The 18,787-nt window shown below is 40.0% G+C and overlaps 1 protein-coding gene across 2 annotated transcripts in view; it reads right to left on the minus strand.

Moving 5' to 3' along the window:
• LOC133558915 (exportin-5-like) overlaps nt 1-17,681 on the minus strand; it is a 60,242-nt gene extending 42,561 nt beyond the window's left edge. Inside the window, exons 1-10 of one of the 2 annotated variants that reach the window (XM_061910077.1) lie at nt 17,427-17,681; nt 10,472-10,593; nt 10,332-10,404; nt 7,722-7,859; nt 6,104-6,286; nt 5,940-5,966; nt 3,623-3,808; nt 3,426-3,502; nt 3,326-3,358; nt 3,159-3,249 (exon numbers count right to left, since the gene is read on the minus strand). In XM_061910077.1, the coding sequence (XP_061766061.1) occupies nt 3,159-3,249; nt 3,326-3,358; nt 3,426-3,502; nt 3,623-3,808; nt 5,940-5,966; nt 6,104-6,286; nt 7,722-7,859; nt 10,332-10,404; nt 10,472-10,593; nt 17,427-17,528 (1,032 nt within the window). In that variant the 5' untranslated portion in view covers nt 17,529-17,681. The remainder of the gene's footprint in view (nt 1-3,158; nt 3,250-3,325; nt 3,359-3,425; nt 3,503-3,622; nt 3,809-5,939; nt 5,967-6,103; nt 6,287-7,721; nt 7,860-10,331; nt 10,405-10,471; nt 10,594-17,426) is intronic. The other variant, XM_061910078.1, reaches the window with a different exon arrangement.
• Nucleotides 17,682-18,787: the final 1,106 nt, after the last annotated feature.

The raw sequence follows: 18,787 nt of genomic DNA on the forward strand, positions 1-18,787 counted from the left end.
CGCCACACCTAGTGTGTGTGTGACAATCATTGGTACTTGGTACCAATCATTGGTAAGGGAAATTGGTCCACACAGTAGCTCAGTTTCAAAGGATGGAAAGGGTAAGGATAGAAAGGATAATGCAGTCTACTTAATACCTGCATTATCCTTACCCTTTCCATCCTTGGAAACTGAGCTACTGTGTGGAACAATTTCCCTTGTTGATCAACAAAGCTTGATTAGTAATATGATTGTTCATGTTTTTCAGTCAGTTTAATGATCCACAAGGGAAATTGTTCTACACAGTAACTTAGTTTCAAAGGATGAAAAGGGTAAGGATGGCAAGGATAGTGCAGGTATTAAATAGACTGCATTAACCACTAGGCAACAAGGGAAATTGTTCTACACAGTAGCTCAGTTTCAAAGGATGAAAAGGGTAAGGATGGCAAGGATAATGCAGTCTACTTAATACCTGCATTATCCTTACCCTTTCTATCCTTTGAAACTGAGCTACTGTGTGGAACAATTTCCCTTGATCAACAAAGCTTGATTAGTAATATGATTTTTCATGTTTTTCAGTCAGTTTGTTGATCCACAAGGGAAATTGTTCTACACAGTAAATTAGTTTCAAAATATGAAAAGGGTAAGGATGGCAAGGATAGTGCAGGTATTAAGTAGACTGCATTAACCACTAGGCAACAAGGGAAATTGTTCTACACAGTAGCTCAGTTTCAAAGGATGAAAAGGGTAAGGATGGCAAGGATAATGCAGGTATTAAGTAGACTGCATTATCCTTGCCATCCTTACCCTTTTCATCCTTTGAAACTGAGCTTCTATGTGGAACAATTTCCCTTGGAAAGGATGGCAAGGATAATGCAGGTATTAAGTAGACTGCATTATCCTTGCCATCCTTACCCTTTTCATCCTTTGAAACTGAGCTTCTGTGTGGAACTATTTCCCTTGTGGATCAATAGTGTGTCTAAGTCTATTAAGGTACCTGTAAAGTATTAGCCCACATTTCATGTTGTTTGTACCTAAACCCTGAGTGTATGTTCTGTAGTTCTAATAACAAGCATGATGTGCTGCGTGTATCATGATCAATATAAAGTGTGACTCACCCGATGGACAGTTTGGTCCAGCAGGCCTGAGACATTTTTTCTAGTGAATTATGGGTAAGGACGCCATTTATGTAGGAATAGCTTAGCTTAAAGTTCAATATTGCTTTGTGGTAGTTTTGATTCAATTTCACCTCACTCTCTCGGCTTCCGTCTCCTCCAATGTCTCACTCTTGCTTTGTGCTCGCTTCTAGAAGCAGTAGTTCATCCTCCATTAATTCAGATTAAAAAAGATAGGGTTGTGACTCCTCATTTGTCCAAAAATAATTGTCTTCGTTGTTTGTTAGCAAATCTGCCATGATTAGAACACACTCGCGTGTTTGAATCCGGAAGGCGTTGTTGCCAGAAGTCAAACGTGCATATTAAAAGCATTATTTATGTACAAGAAATAATACAAGAATTAGTGTGTATACAAAAAGTTGGAGGGTTTTGAAGGTAGCTTGGAGGGCTTTGAAGGCTACGATGACTCCCATTACCTGCATCTTCCAAGCGTTTTTATTTATCATCTTTAAAATATATATTTTCTTAAAAAGGACTTGTCTTTTTTTGTCTGTCAAAATGATTGTGAACAATAGGAAAAAAAATCTAAAAAAAGTGCAGGTCCGCTTTACACGTGTTCAATATCTAACTCTTCATGTCTGTGGGGAACACCAATGCCTCACATGTCTTCGGTCTGTGAATTTTGATGTAGTATAGAAAATAGGCCATCAGGATGCAAAAAAAGCATCGTAGATACTTTGAGAAAATACTTTGCTCTAGCTCACTCAGTAGATTATGAAGACTGTTTAAGCTGTCTCCATGACTTTTTAGTCTTTTTTTTCATAAATACCATCTCCTATGTACTCTTCTCTATTGCCTGTGTATTCTTCTCTATTGCCTGTGTAGTCTTCTCTATTGCCTGTGTATTCTTCTCTATTGCCTGTGTACTCTTCTCTATTGCCTGTTTTTCCACTGGTTGCTACAGCAGTTGGTTAAGAAGCTTCTTCTTTGATATTGATAGAACACCAGCGTGGGTGATACTGTAAATTATCATTAGTCTGTAAATACAGAGCTAGTATCGCCAATACTGATACCAATCACTGAATAATTTTGTAAAAACACAGGAAAAATATATTCTTCAAATAAAAATATTATAAAACCCTTCCATCCATCCATTTTCAACCGCTTGTCCCTTTCAGTGGTTGCAGGGGGTGCTGGAGCCTATCTCAGCTGCATTAGGGCGGAAGGCGGGGTGCAATGTAAAATGTAAATAAAACCACTAAAATTACTGACATGACAAGCAGATATGTGGAAAAAAACGCAGTTGGCATCAACAGGACCAGACGAGGCCGCACAGTTGCAAAAACTGAGGATAATAAAGTCAGTTGCTGGACGTAAAAAAAGAGAAATTAAGATAGAAGTATGGATCCCACCATACTAGTATGGATCCAATACCAATACCCACTTTGGTATCAATACTATCTATATTTACAACGCCCACCCTTTTAGTTCACATTTTTTTCACGCGAGATTTCAGACTTGGAGGACTACTCTGTCGACGTGTGTGCTGTGCTGTGTAGATATTATCCTAGCACACCACACAAATAAAGATAAAAACTGCTCAATGCCTGCTTTTTGCCTTTATATGTAGGGTCTGTAACAGATAAAATAGATAGATAGATAGATAGATAGATAGATAGATAGATAGATAGATAGATAGATAGATAGATAGATAGTACTTTTTTGATTCCTTCAGGAGAGTTCCTTCAGGAAAATTAAAATTCCAGCAGCAGTGTACAGGGTTGAGATCAATTTAAATAAAAGTAAAAAGTAAATAATGGGGGTTCAAATGGAAACAAAATAGAGAAATATTACAATAGGAATAAAAACTAAAAAGCAACAATGGGAATTAAAATATACCAGTAAAATGAGAATATAACAAGACAAAGTAGGCAGTAGTGACCATGTTATGAAAACGTATTGCACTATTATTGTTTTGCATCCCCTGTCATCCTAGTAAACATCACTCTTTGTGTGTACCAGCCTTAAAAAGCATGACTCAACATTAAAGACTTGCAAACTTACCACCAGAGAAACGAACTGACTTCCCAGAGCACACAGCACCTGACAAAGCCTCTTCAGGAACAAGTAGCGCCGCTCCACGACCTGAACTGTTCTACAAATGCAAAAACATTAACTGATGTATTGACACCTCACCAAGGCCAACATCTGTCCTTGTGACATCTACTTACTGGCTTTCAGAGGATGTGGGCCCATCTGCTGACCTGTAAGAAGACATATTGAAACATTCCTAGGCATGACGGAGGGATGATGTTTGATGAAAGTACTCACTGGGCTGCAGAAAGAATGTAATTGATGGCGACGTCATCAAAAAGCAGCATGAAAGGCTTCCTCTCCTCCAGCTTGCCCTGTGGAACCAATGACACACACACAGACAAACACAATCAGAATGATCAGCTCCAACTACACTAAACATCTCATAAGATCTAATACAGGAGCTGCATCAAGAGGACGCAACTGTGACACACCTTGCGGCTGATGGCGATGAGGAGGCACTCGGCGGCCTCCAGCTGCAGCTCAGGCAGGCCCAGCAGCAGACACAAGCTCTCCAGCAGACGGCAGTTTCCCGAGGTGATGTACACCAGGGACACCCAGTCGATGTAGCCGGCCAGCGTGTTCAAGGTCGCCACGGCAACTTTGCAGTGGGCTCTGGCCTGACATAAGATGAGATGGGGACAGTCGTTTGACATTTTTTACACACGACACCATTTTGACAGACAGGAGATCATCTAAAAATAAAGTACAAACATGCTTGAAATTTCAATAAGACAAAACTATGCAATAAGTGTTACTTTGCAGTACTGTAATTTCCGGACTATAAGGTGCACTTAAAATCCTTTTTTTTCCTCAAAACTCAACAGTGCGCTTTATTACCCGGTATGGCATAATTTGGGTTTTGCTTACTGACCTCGGATCAATTTTATTTGGTACATTGTGTAATAATAGGACTAGGAGATGGCAGTCAAACATAAGAGATACGTGTAGACTGCACTATGATGGCAATATGACTCAAGTAAACAACACCAACATTTTATATGTTCCATTGAATATATAGAACTTTACACACGGCGCTCAATGATCTATAAAAATGTTTGAGTATGACTTTGGTAACCTATGAAGCCGTACCGCTTGATGAATTGTACTGTGCTTCAACATAAGCGTATGCTTATGGTGTGTGTATAAGGTAAGACCTCATCTGGCGTTTTGTTTCGCAATATTATGCGAAAGAAACTTTTCTTACCGTTTGGTACCTGCTGATCTGTATTTGGGATCTGCATAAATCCTGTAAAATTACGCGAGTCCGCCTCTGACACTGTAGTCGATAAGCTTCTTCTTTTTCTCTATGTTCTTGTTATGGGGCATTCGCCTTCCGCTGTTGCCATTTCTAATATAAAGTAGTGTCAAGTTCTTACTTATATCTCAAGGTTCATGGTTCAGTTCAAGTTTGTCACATGCAGACTACACCACAGTGAAGTGCTTTTTTCCATGCTCTTCAGATATTGCGTACAGTGGGATACAAACACTAGTTGCAGAATCTAATACACTAAATACAAAAAAATACAAAAAATTGAATAGCTCTGATGTACATTAATTACAAGACAATTAAGTTGCACAATAAGTCACAGAAGTTATGGTAGAAGAATCAGTACAAGTAGAAGTACGGCAGTCAAATACAGTACCCGTGCAATATCTAATAGTGTAACAGTATATACAGTATAGGAAGGAACAAATATGAAAGGTGTCAACAGTTATTTGGCAGTTGAGTAGTGACGGTAGTATATCTGTCAGTAAACTTGTCATGAAAGTGCTAAAACATACCCGTGTAGTGAGTTTACGTTATTCAGCCAAGGAACTTTAGTCATTAGAGAGTTCCGGCCGGACAGTTTTTCACTAGACACATTTCCGGCCTTGTTTTTGTTTCCGGATGAGGAGATGCTGCTCCGTTATTGATTTAAGTAAAGTCTGAATGTCATTAAAACAGTTAACGCCATCTTTTAACACTTCTTCCACTCCCGTCCTTGCACGCTACACCGCTACAACAAAGATGACGGGGAGAAGACGCTGTCGAAGGTGATCCACGTAAATAAGACCGCGCACAAAACCACGGATCCAGGAGCGACTGTCAGAAAGCGGCTTGAAGATGGTCTGTAAAACATAATCTACGCAACATTTTGACCAAAGAACCACAATTATATGTTATGTAGACCATAAGAAAGTGTTTTCAATTTAGAAAAAAAAAGTCTTACTCCTTTGATGCGCCCTATAATCCGGTGTGCCTTGTATATGAAATAGACTATAAATCGGCAGTGCACCATATAATCCGGTGTGCCCTATGGTCTAGAAAATATGGTAAATTAGTATTCACATACTAATATTATTTAGTCAAGTGTACAATATAATTTACCCTACATCATAAATTGTACCAGTACCATTAAAGATACACATATGCAAGTCTAAGGTTTGTTCTAATTACAAATAAGTTGGTAAATAATGATTAAATTATAGAATAACGTGCCGAAAATTAAACAAATAATATTATAAATGACCCTACCTTAATGTCGGTAAACTAATAACATTATCATTAGCAACAGTATGTCAGTGTTAAATTATATATCCATTCATGTGATTAATCACAGAACAATTATCACATTAATCATGCATAAACAGATAAGTAAAAATGTGCGGGTAAATTGTGGGCTTTAGACAAAATTGCGGCGCAACGCATAATTCACCGGGATGGTTAATGCGCCATAAATTGGCCAAACGTGACAGAAATGTACTCACCTTCATTTCATGTTCTGGCGACCCTTTCTGCAAAAAAATTAAATAAAATTATATAGATACACACACACTCACATATTTATACACATTATGCCTTGTTTTGTTCATCCATCACCCATCCATCATCTTCCTTGTTTTGTTGTTATATACAAATATGATTTAAATACCAGTGCTTGGTAATCGTCAATGTTAAGTTGGAGAATGGCCATCAGGAAGCTGAAGATGCTCTCCATGTTCTGTGAGAGTGTCTGCTGGATGTCTCGTCGCCGTTGATGGGGAAGCGTATGGAAGGTGATCACGTCCTCCGCCAGCCTCAGCAAAATCAGCATGACCAATTCCGTCTGTGTCGCCTGTGGTTGAATCCAACAACAATAACTATACAGTACTTTCATTGTGCATTTGACAACTGGAAGTATTTGGTCAATTCCATTGTAATTCAGTGTGCATGCTCAAAATAAGGTAATTCTATGACCTAGGCACACATGGTAACACTTCTAATAGGGAGTGTTATTCGCTTTTTCTTTGGCTGTCCATGTTTTTTTGCAGCATGTGATCCCACAGATTGGCTTGTCATCATGGAATTAGATATCTGACATCAGTAATCGCATCAAAGGACTAATTTCTGCTTTTCACAATATAATAAGGCGTTTTAAGATAAAAACAGGACAATTTATTGTTTCTATAATAATTTACCTTAAAAACTAGGGCTGTTCCGATCAGGGGTTTACGCTGGTGATTCAATATCAATCATCCATGAGTAAAACTGGCCGATACCATTACTGATCACATGTATTAATTGTAAATAATTAAATGTATTCATGAGTGCTACTGACATTCTGACAATATCAGCATAATATTTAAACTAGTCCCTTATTCTCTTTTATTACATACAATTGTTTGAGCAAAAAACAAATGAATAGTACAAAGTAACTGAAGAAAAGCAAAAACTACTATGTAGTACTCACTTAAATCTTTTTTGCACTCAAAGTTCTCCTGTGTCCAAGAATTCATTCAATGAATTTTTAAACATTACTGAAAACAAATAAATATTGAGGAAAAGAAAAGATTGGTCCAATCCCTCTAGTATTGATCAAATAGTAATACTAACCTTGGTGTTGATACCACAAATTTAGGGATGGATCCACACTCTTACGTGTTGTGTACTGACTGTGACTGTGATATTATCCTCTTTCTAACTTGTATTAATCTACTTGTACATTACATACATACATCATGTACATAAAACCCGAATGGGAGGATTTTGAATGTTCTTTGTGGCTTTATAGCCAGAATTGACCAGCTACCATAAGCTCCATGATAAGCGGACTTTTGATCGAATGTATTTAATATTTAGAATGCATTAAAAGATATCCATCCCTTGTCATGATTGTTGAACGATAAGCAAAATTCCAAACAAGGTATAGTTCCCCTTTAAAGACCTGACTGTTTTGGTTGTTTGTACGTTGTACTAGTGGTTAACTTACTTTTGCACTTGAATGACAATTCAGGATATTAGAATAGAATAGAATAGAGTTTTATTGTCATTACTGCAGTGAACAGGTTCAAAGAACAACAAAATTGGAGCAGATATTGACTGTACAGTTGATCAAGGTTTTATGACGACCACAGATTGACACTGAAATTGAATAATTCGGTTTCCATTTTTTTCTGTTTCAAAATACACACCAATCAGAGTTTGACCAGGTTTCCAGTAACATTCTAATAAAAGGTAAAGGCACCCAACATATAGACAGAACATAACAGCATGAATAGTAACGGACTCACCCCTTCGCCAGACAGACTTTCCATCTCTTCGAGCATGTTTGACCAATTCTGAGGCCATTCTCTCTTGATCATTTCCACAACCACTCGTGAGAGGACATCTTTAATGTAGCTTTCCTCCTCCAGAATAGAATGTGTACCCTGAGAACAAACAGGAGTCAGACCAAATCCTATGGAGCATGTACTGACAGTGAAAGTGCTTCCCATACATTCATATATTAATTGATTTTGTGCTACTTCTTCTATACATATTTATTTTCATGCATTTTCACTCACTTGTTCAAATGTTTTATTGGCCAATTATGTATATTTGACACTTCAACATTCGCCTCCCAACAAGCCGTTGTTTTTTTCCTCGTCCGTTTTTGCATTAAAGCCACGTGCGATTGGTCAAAATGTGTGGTGCCGTACAAGAGAGAGTGAGAGAAGGTTGCTACATAATTTGAGACGACAAGGTGGAAAGGTGAAGAAAATAAGCTACAGGAAACAAAAGCAGAGAAAGTTTGTTTCTGAATGCCAATCTTTGCTAGAGACTATCAAAACTGTAACCTCAATAATGCTTTTTCTTCCAGTTTTGCACATTTTGATTTACATCGTTGTAGGGCTGGGTGATATGACTAAAAAATGTATCACGATATAATTGTTTCATATCAGTCGATATCGATAATTATTGATTAAAAAAAATAATTATATTCTAAATAAAGACCAGGAGAAAAAAGGCTGAATTTAAACACTTTTATTTTAAAGAAAACCTTTAACCTTTAAAACGAGGTCAGCATTAAGAGAAACAGTCAAATAAATGAAAATACTGGTCGATGTGCAAATATTGACATTAAATAAATGCTTAACCAGACTTCTCAACGATGCTGAGCGGTAGCATGTCCTTCGCTAATTGATGCACCACTGCATCCCTTATTTCTTTATAACGTTTTGAATTTTTGTCGCATGGCACTGCTGCCGAGTGCCTCTCGATGGTGGTCTGTTGTTGCCGCTTCGGTGCTGTTCCACTTGTTGTGGCTGTTTGCTGCTGTACTCCAGCGGGTGAGAGCGGCTCAGCTGGTAAAATAAGTTTGTCGTGTTCCAAGACTTGGTCGGGACGACGACCTTGCAAAGTTTGCAGACAGTATTACTCTGATTCGTATCGGACTTAAAAAATCCAAAATACTGCCAAACTGGTGTGACGTTTCCTTTTTTATTTACAATTTCCTCTCGTGCTGCCGCACTCATATTCCCGTTTCGTTGATTAACGTGGACCCCGACTTAAACAAGTTGAAAAACTTATTGGGGTGTTACCATTTAGTGGTCAATTGTACGGAATATGTACTGAAATTTACAATCTACTAATAAAAGTATCAATCAATCGTTGCTTTTTTTTTTTTTTTTTCCTGTTAGCATTTCCCAGAATGTCTTGCGGTTCAGACTCGGCCGTGATAGGTCGAGAGGCTAAAGCCCTTCCTTTGCCTACACCCCCCAGAATGACGTGCGGTTCCGGCTCTGAGTTTCTTACTATTTTTTTCTAACAGAACTCAGTGAAATTATCAAACGTTCTATCAACCCCATTTTCTATTGATATCGATCACATGTCTATCGCGATATATATTGTTATTGTTTTATCGCCCAGCCCTACATCGTTGTGTAACGTGTTGTTGACGTTGCAGAGTTTCACTGTAAATAGTTGGATATTTACAAATACACAAAATTAAATTTGACATATTGCTTTAATAGCAATCTGCATGTTGAGTACATAAATAAAACCATGTAATGATATAATTGGATATAGCCTATTTATATTTTAACATGAAAAATTACTTGACACATTCTGATAATAGAGTCAGCTCTATGAACCCTTTATATTAGAAATGGCAACAGCGCATTATGAATGACCCATAACAAGAAGATAGAGAAAAAGAAAAAGCTTATCGACCATGGACTACAAAGGCGGACAAGCGCAATTTTTCAGGATTTATGCAGATCCCAAATACGGATCAGCAGGTACCAGAAGGTAAGAAAAGTTGCTTTTGCATAATATTGCAAAACAAAACGCCAGATAAGGTGTCTATCCTTATACACACACCATAATAATACTCGTATGTTGAAGCACAGTACAATCAATCAAGCGGTGCGGTTCATAGCTTACCAAAGTCGTACTAAAATATTTTTGAGTGCCGTGTGTAATGTTCTATATTTTTAATAGAACATATGAAATGTTGGTGTTGTTTACTTGAGTCCTATTGCCATCATAGTGCAGCCTACACATATCTATTATGTTTGACTGCCATCTACTTGTCACACTTATCATTACACCATGTACCAAATAAAATAGCTTCGAGGTCAGTAAGCAAAGCCAGTTATTTCTCACATTAGGCACACCGAGTTATAAGGCGCACTGTCGACTTTTGAAGAAAAGTCCGGAAAATACGGTAAATGTTTTTATCCATCACAAAAGTATCAGTTAATTTTCCACACTAAAGCACTTTTTCCGAGTTATCTTTTTTCTTGACATTATGATAATAATATCCTACCGTGGCCTTAATACCGCGGTCATATTGTACTGTGAGATTTTGACATTGTTACGTCCCTACTGATAACCATGGCACCGAGTATCATACTTACATTTAGTAACAGCTGCATGGTGCAGTCTTTTACTTGGACTTTTTCTTGTTGCTGCATGTCATTCCATCGGTACCTGCAAGGAGTAATAATGACCAGGTGAGTAAGTAGTTATCTCATCACATAAATATTAACACACTTACTTGATGACATGCTCCAATATTTGCAACCCGAGGTGCCTGATGACAGCGGCGTGAGCTTTGTCTGCTAAATTCAAGCCACAGGGGACACACAGGTCGCTTTTCTCTTTAAATTCCTCAAAAAACTACAAAAGGAGACAACACAGTTACAGTGAATATACATTACGTTGGACACCTGAGTGTAGAAAAACAGCTAAATGACATATGACAACCAGTTATTTATATGAACGAGGTAGATCCCCTCGATTTGGTCAATTGAAAAGTAGCTCGCCTGCAGAAAAAGTGTGGGCACCCCTGTTCTACAGAAACCATATAAACAAAAAAATATTTTTCACCCCATTTTTTTTTTCATTTCCATACATTTTTGAAACAGCTCCATGGAGCCACCAGAGCGCCGCTAAAGAGCCGCATTTTTGCAACTCAACGCCAAAAAAACGGAAATGCTGATTATCGGCCCTGCTAGACACCGACCTCTATTTAATAATACAACTTTAACATTTGACAACCAAACAATTAAACAAGGCGACTCGGTAAAGAATCTGGGTATTATCTTCGACCCAACTCTCTCCTTTGAGTCACACATTAAAAGCGTTACTAAAACGGCCTTCTTTCATCTCCGTATTATCGCTAAAATTCGCTCCATTTTGTCCACTAACGACGCCGAGATCATTATCCATGCGTTTGTTACGTCTCGTCTTGATTACTGCAACGTATTATTTTCGGGTCTCCCCATGTCTAGCATTAAGATTACAGTTGGTACAAAATGCGGCTGCTAGACTTTTGACAAGAACAAGAAAGTTTGATCACATTACGCCTGTACTGGCTCACCTGCACTGGCTTCCTGTGCACTTAAGATGTGACTTTAAGGTTTTACTACTTACATATAAAATACCACACGGTCTAGCTCCAGCCTATCTTGCCGATTGTATTGTACCGTATGTCCAGGCAAGAAATCTGTGTTCAACCTTGGAGAGGACCGCATATGCCAACATATGCGGTCCTCTCCAAGGTTTCTCATAGTCAATCAATCAATCAATCAATGTTTACTTATATAGCCCTAAATCACTAGTGTCTCAAAGGGCTGCATAAACCACAATACAAACCACTACCACATCCTCGGTAGGCCCACATACGGGCAACGAAAACTCACACCCAGTGGGACGTTGGTGACAATGATGACTATGAGAACCTTGGAGAGGACCACATATGTAGGCAACCCCCCACCCCTAGGAGAACCGAAAGCAATGGATGTCGAGCGGGTCTAACATGATCCTGTGAAAGTTCAATCCATAGTGGATCCGACACAGTTGCAAGAGTCCAGTCCAAAGCAGATCCAACACAGCAGCGAGAGTCCCGTCCACAGCGGAGCCAGCAGGAAACCATCCCAAGCGGAGGCGGATCAGCAACACTGAGAGGTCCCCAGCCGATACACAGGCGAGCGGTCCATCCTGGGTCCCGAATCTGGACGAGCGGTCCATCCTGGGTCCCGACTCTGGACAGCTAGTACTTCATCCATGGCCATCGGACCGGACCCCCTCCACAAGGGAGAGTGGGACAGAAGAGAAAAAGAAAAGAAACAGCAGATCAACTGTTCTAAAAAGGGAGTCTATTTAAAGGCTAGAGCAGGGGTCAGCAATTTTTTTGAAACCAAGAACTACTTCTTGGGTACTGATGAATGTGAAGGGCTACCAGTTTAATACACACTTAAATAAATTGCCAGAAATAGCCAATATATATATATATATATATACATATATATAAAAAATGGGTGTTTCTGTCTGTCATTCCGTCGTACATTTTTTTTCCTTTTACGGAAGGTTTTTTGTAGAGAATAAATGATGAAAAAAATACACCTAATTTTTAACGGTTTAAAAGAGGAGAAAACACGAAAAAAATTAAAATACAATTTTGAAACAGTTTATCTTCAATTTCGACTTTTTAAAATTCAAAATTCAACCGAAAAAAATTGAGAAAAACTAGCTAATTCGAATCTTTTTGAAAAAATAAAAAATAGAATTTATGGAACATCATTAGTAATTTTTCTTGATTAAGATTATTTTTAGAATTTTGATGACAAAATCCACTTTTGAAATAAGATTTAAATTTGATTCTACAGATTTTCTACATTTGCCAGAATTTTCTTTTTTTAATTTTAATCATAAGTTTGAAGAAATATTTCACAAATATTCTTCGTCGAAAAAACAGAAGCTAAAATGAAGAATTAAATCAAAATGTATATTTATTCTTTACAATAAAAAAAAAATACTTGAACATTGATTTAAATTGTCAGGAAAGAAGAGGAAAGAATTTAAAAGGTAAAAAGGCATATGTGTTAAAAAGTCCTAAAAATCATTTTTAAGGTTTTATTTTTTCTCTAAAATTGTCTTCGGAAAGTTATAAAACGCAACGTAAATAAATAAATGATTTTATTTAAACAAGTGAAGACCAAGTCTTTAAAATATTTTCTTGGATTTTCAAATTCTATTTGAGAATTGTCTCTCTTAGAATTAGAAATGTCGAGCAAAACGAGACCAGCTTGCTAGTAATGAAATAAAATGTAAAAAAAATAGAGGCAGCACACTGTTAAGTGCTGCTATTTGAGCTATTTTTAGAACAGGCCAGCAGGCGACTCTTCTGGTCCTTATGGGCTACCTGGTGCCCGCGGGCACCGCGTTAGTGACCCCTGGGCTAGAGTATACAAATGAGTTTTAAGGTGAGACTTAAATGCTTCTACTGAGGTAGCATCTCGGACTGTTACCGGGAGGGCATTCCAGAGTACTGGAGCCCGAACGGAAAACGCTCTATAGCCCGCAGACTTTTTTTGGGCTTTGGAATCACTAATAAGCCGGAGTCCCTTGAACGCAGATTTCTTGCCGGGACATATGGTACAATACACTCGGCAAGATAGGATGGAGCTAGACCATGGGTGTCAAACTCTGGCCCGCCGTGTAATTTCATTTGGCCCTTGAGGCACTATGAAATTAACATTAGAGCTGGTCCGCCGGTTTTATACAGCGGCAGTGCCGCTGTAACACCGCATTCACCACTAATACTCATACTTGCCAACCCTCCCGATTTTCCCGGACTCCCAAATTTCAGTGCCCCTCCCGAAAATCTCCCGGTGGATAAACATTCTCCCGAATTTCTCCCCATTTCTACCCGGACGACTATATTGGGGGCGTGCATTAACGGCACTGCCTATAGCGTCCTCTACAACAGTGGTCCCCAACCATCGGGCCGTGGCCCGATTGATACCGGGCCGCAGAATCATTTTTTATTAATTTTTATTTTAAAAAATTAAAATAAAACAATAAAAAATGTGTTTTTTTTTTGTTTTTTTGTTAAATCAACATAAAAAACACAATATACACTTATAATTAGTGCACCAACCACAAAAACCTCCCTTTTTCATGACCAAAACGTCCCTTTTTCATGACAAAGAGAAAAAAAAAAAAAAAAAAAAAGGACATCCCCCCACCCGGGCCGCGGGACAAATTATTAAGCGTTGACTGGTCCGCGGATACAAAACGCTTGGGGACCACTGCTCTACAACCTGTCGTCACATCCGCTTTTCCTACATAGAAATAGCGTGCCAACCTAGTCACATAATATATGCGGCTTTTACACACACACGCACATAAGTGAATGCCAGGCATACTTGTTCAACAGCCATACAGGTCACGCTGAGGGTGGCCGTATAAACAACTTTAACAATCTTACAAATGTGCACCACACTGTGAATCCACACCAAACAAGAATAATCAATCAATCAATCAATGTTTACTTATATAGCCCTAAATCACTATTGTCTCAAAGGGCTGCACAAACCACAACACAAACCACTACCACATCCTCGGTAGGCCCACATAAGGGCAAGGAAAACTCACACCCAGTGGGACGTCGGTGACAATGATGACTATGAGAACCTTGGAGAGAAGGAAAGCAATGGATGTCGAACGGGTCTAACATGATACTGTGAAAGTTCAATCCTTATTGGATCCAACACAGTCGCGAGAGTCCAGTCCAAAGCGGATCCAACACAGCAGCGAGAGTCCCGTTCACAGCGGAGCCAGCAGGAAACCATCCCAAGCGGAGGCGGATCAGCAGCGCAGAGATGTCCCCAGCCGATACACAGGCAAGCAGTACATGGCCACCGGATCGGACCGGACCCCCTCCACAAGGGAGGGGGGGACAGAGGAGAAAAAGAAAACAAACGGCAGATCAACTGGTCTAAAAAGGGAGTCTATTTAAAGGCTAGAGTATACAAATGAGTTTTAAGGTGAGACTTAAATGCTTCTACTGAGGTAACATCTCAAACTGTTACCGGGAGGGCATTCCAGAGTACTGGAGCCCGAAATGAAAACGCTCTATAGCCCGCAGACTTTTTTTGGGCTTTGGGAATAACAAACACATTTCGGGAGAACATCTGCACCGTAACACAACAGAACACATACCCAGAACCCCTTGCAGCACTAACTCTTCCGGGACGCTACAATATACCCCCCCCCCCAAGCAATAATTAATGTTTTACTCATGCACTTTCTCTTGCTACTTCAAGGCTTGAATGTTTGATTAATTTGTTATTGTTATTTTATTTGCAAATGTATTATTAGCCTGTGGAAAAAGTTTATTTTGATATTTACCTCAGAGGGCTGCATATAAAAAAGGGGCATTCAATTTTTATTTAAATTTTATTTTACATGCCATTGATATTTTTTAATGATAATTATTTAAAACTGTTTTTTGCCTGTCACTCTAATGTTATATAAGCCTTGCTTGTTCAATATTCAATGCAAAACTTGTTTTGGGTTCATTTGTTCAACCTTGTCCCGTGGCTCTGTTCAGTTTTACATTTTGGCCCACTCTGTATTTGAGTTTGACACCCCTGAGCTAGACCATCATTGTCGATGTCCCACTGGGGCAGGGGTAGGGAACCTATGGCTCTAGAGCCAGATGTGGCTCTTTTGATGACTGCATCTGGCTCTCTGATAAATCTTAGCTGACATTGCTTAACGCGATAAGTAATTAATAATTTCGCTGGTAATCACAGTGCTAAAAATAACGTGCAAAATTAAAAAAATTCTCATGCATTTAAATCCACCCATCCGTTTTCTACCGCACCTGTTCAAGAAGTCGCATAAATGGTAAGAAGTATTTTATGTCACGATGGGGGGTCGTTCTCCCAGGAAGGCAGACAGACTACTCGGGACATGGCATTTAGGTAAAAACATGATTTAATTTTAACAAAAAAATATACAAACAAAAATCGCTCACAGCGGAGGAGCAACTTGGGCTAAAAAACGAAGCTAACGCATAAACAGACTATGAACATAAATCAAACAAAACTTACTCGGCATGGCATGAAGCACGAAACTATGGCAAGGCATGAAACAAGTCAGCACAGGGCGACTGACTGGCAAAGACGAGCTTAAATACTGCCTCTGATTAGTGCTCGGGAAGCAGGTGAGCGGGCATTTTGTCCACCAGAGACAGGTGGACAAAATGAGTAACCAGGGAAACCAGACAAGGGAGTGGAAAAAAACAGGAACTTAAAGAGTCCAAAGGACAAACAGCACATGGCCGAACAAAAACATGATCAACAGACATGACAATTTATCTATTATTGGTTAGCTTCAGAATAACAAAGTTATTAAAAAGAATGAGACTTACTATACTCTAAAAATGTTGGTCTTACTTAAGTGAAGTGAAGTGAAGTGAATTATATTTATATAGCGCTTTTCTCTAGTGACTCAAAGCGCTTTACATAGTGAACCCCAATATCTAAGTTACATTTAAACCAGTGTGGGTGGCACTGGAAGCAGGTGGGTAAAGTGTCTTGCCCAAGGACACAACGGCAGTGACTAGGATGGCGGAAGCGGGAATCGAACCTGCAACCCTCAAGTTGCTGGCACGGCCGCTCTACCAACCGAGCTATGCCGCTTAAAAATGCACGCATTTAGTTGTATTCAGTCTTAAAAAAAATATGATATGGCTTTCACGGAAATACATTTTGAAATATTTGGCTTTCATGGCTCTCTCAGCCAAAAAGGTTCCCGAACCTTTAAATAGCCATTAAATAGACTCCCTTTTTAGACCAGTTGATCTGCCGTTTCTTTTCTTTTTCTCCTATGTCCCACTCTCCCTTGTGGAGGGGGTCCGGTCCGATCCGGTGGCCATGTACTGCTCGCCTGTGTATCGGCTGGAGACATCTCTGCGCTGCTGATCCGCCTCCGCTTGGGATGGTTTCCTGCTGGCTCCGCTGTGAACGGGACTCTCGCTGCTGTGTTGGATCCGCTTTGGACTGGACTCTTGCGACTGTGTTGGATCCATTATGGATTGAACTTTCACAGTATCATGTTAGACCCGCTCGACATCCATTGCTTTCCTCCTCTCCAAGGTTTCTCATAGTCATCATTGTCACCGACGTCCCACTGGGTGTGAGTTTTCCTTGCCCTTATGTGGGCCTACCGAGGATGTCGTAGTGGTTTGTGCAGCCCTTTGAGACACTAGTGATTTAGGGCTATATAAGTAAACATTGATTGATTGATTGATTGATTGATTGATTGACCCCTGCACTAGGGTGAGTTTTTCCTTGCCCTTTTATGAGGCTCTACCAAGGATGTCGTTTGAGATTTAGTGCTATATTAATAATGATAGATTGATTGATTGATTGATTGATTGATGTGGCCTTAGAGACCCGAACGAGGTGGACATAACGCTAGCGTTTGAATGAATGCAAAGCAGCGGTGCGAGCTAACACGCTAACACCTGCACACAACACTGCTCATTTAGCCGAGATTAAACAGCCGATAAAGTAACATTACGAAGCTCCTACTAAAACTCAGACACTATTTTTATTCGTCTAAAACATAATTTTGTGGTATAATTAACGAGTCTCGCAATAAATGCCAAGTTGAGCCTGCTAGCGCGGCAGCTAGCATGGGAATAAGGACGCTACCTTGAGGGCCTCCAGTCGGTAAATTTGCGTGGATTCTGCGTCCATGGTCACATTCAGAGCCTTGATGAGCTGCTCGCACATCGCCGCTATATGGTCAGCCATGATTCAACGGAGCGTCGGGCACCCTCAGGTAACAATACAAGCCGCAACGAACCACCTGCTTGTCGGATATTTCGTCCAACCTCAAAGGCTTTAGCCAACGTGCACCGAATCTGTCTTTTTTTTGGGCCCTTCGGCTTGCCGTAGAATGTTGCATGCTGGGAATTGTAGTTCTGTGTAAAGATCGTCTATAACAGGGGTGGCCACACTTTTTCTGCAATTGACCAACTCGAGGGGATCTACCTCATTTATATATATCATTTATATTTATTTATTTATGAAAGAGACATTTTTGTAAACAAGTGGAGGAGTTCAAGTACCTAGGAGTCTTGTTCACGAGTGGGGGAAGAGTGGATCGTGAGATCGACAGGCGGATCGGTGCGGCGTCTTCAGTAATGCGGACGTTGTATCGATCCGTTGTGGTGAAGAAGGAGCTGAGCCGGAAGGCAAAGCTCTCAATTTACCGGTCGATCTACGTTCCCATCCTCACCTATGGTCATGAGCTTTGGGTCATGACCGAAAGGATAAGATCACGGGTACAAGCGGCCGAAATGAGTTTCCTCCGCCGGGTGGCGGGGCTCTCCCTTAGAGATAGGGTGAGAAGCTCTGCCATCCGGGAGGAGCTCAACGTAAAGCCGCTGCTCCTCCACATCGAGAGGAGCCAGATGAGGTGGTTCGGGCATCTGGTCAGGATGCCATCCGAACGCCTCCCTAGGGATGTGTTTAGGGCACGTCCAGCTGGTAGGAGGCCACGGGGAAGACCCAGGATACGTTGGAAAGACTATGTCTCCCGGCTGGCCTGGGAACGCCTCGGGATCCCCCGGGAAGAGCTAGACGAAGTGGCTGGAGATAGGGAAGTCTGGGCTTCCCTGCTTAGGCTGCTGCCCCCGCGACCCGACCTCGGATAAGCGGAAGATGATGGATGGATGGCATTTTTGTAAACAAGTTAAATGCGTTTAATGATAATACAAGCATGTGTAACACATATAGATGTCTTTCTTTCACAAAGACAAGAATATAAGTTGGTGTATTACCTGATTCTGATGACTTGCATTGATTGGAATCAGACAGTAATGATGATAACGCCCACATTTTCAAATGGAGGAGAAAAAAAGTTGTCCTTTCTGTACAATACCACATGAAAGTGGTTGGTTTTTGGCATCTAATTCATCCAGCTTCCATACACTTTACAAGAAAAACATTGGCGGCAAATTCCGTAGCTTGCTTGATTGACATTCACGGCACCCGAGGGTCTTGTGAGA

This window comes from Nerophis ophidion, linkage group LG09 (genome assembly GCF_033978795.1).
Source record: "Nerophis ophidion isolate RoL-2023_Sa linkage group LG09, RoL_Noph_v1.0, whole genome shotgun sequence".
NCBI lineage: Eukaryota > Metazoa > Chordata > Actinopteri > Syngnathiformes > Syngnathidae > Nerophis > Nerophis ophidion.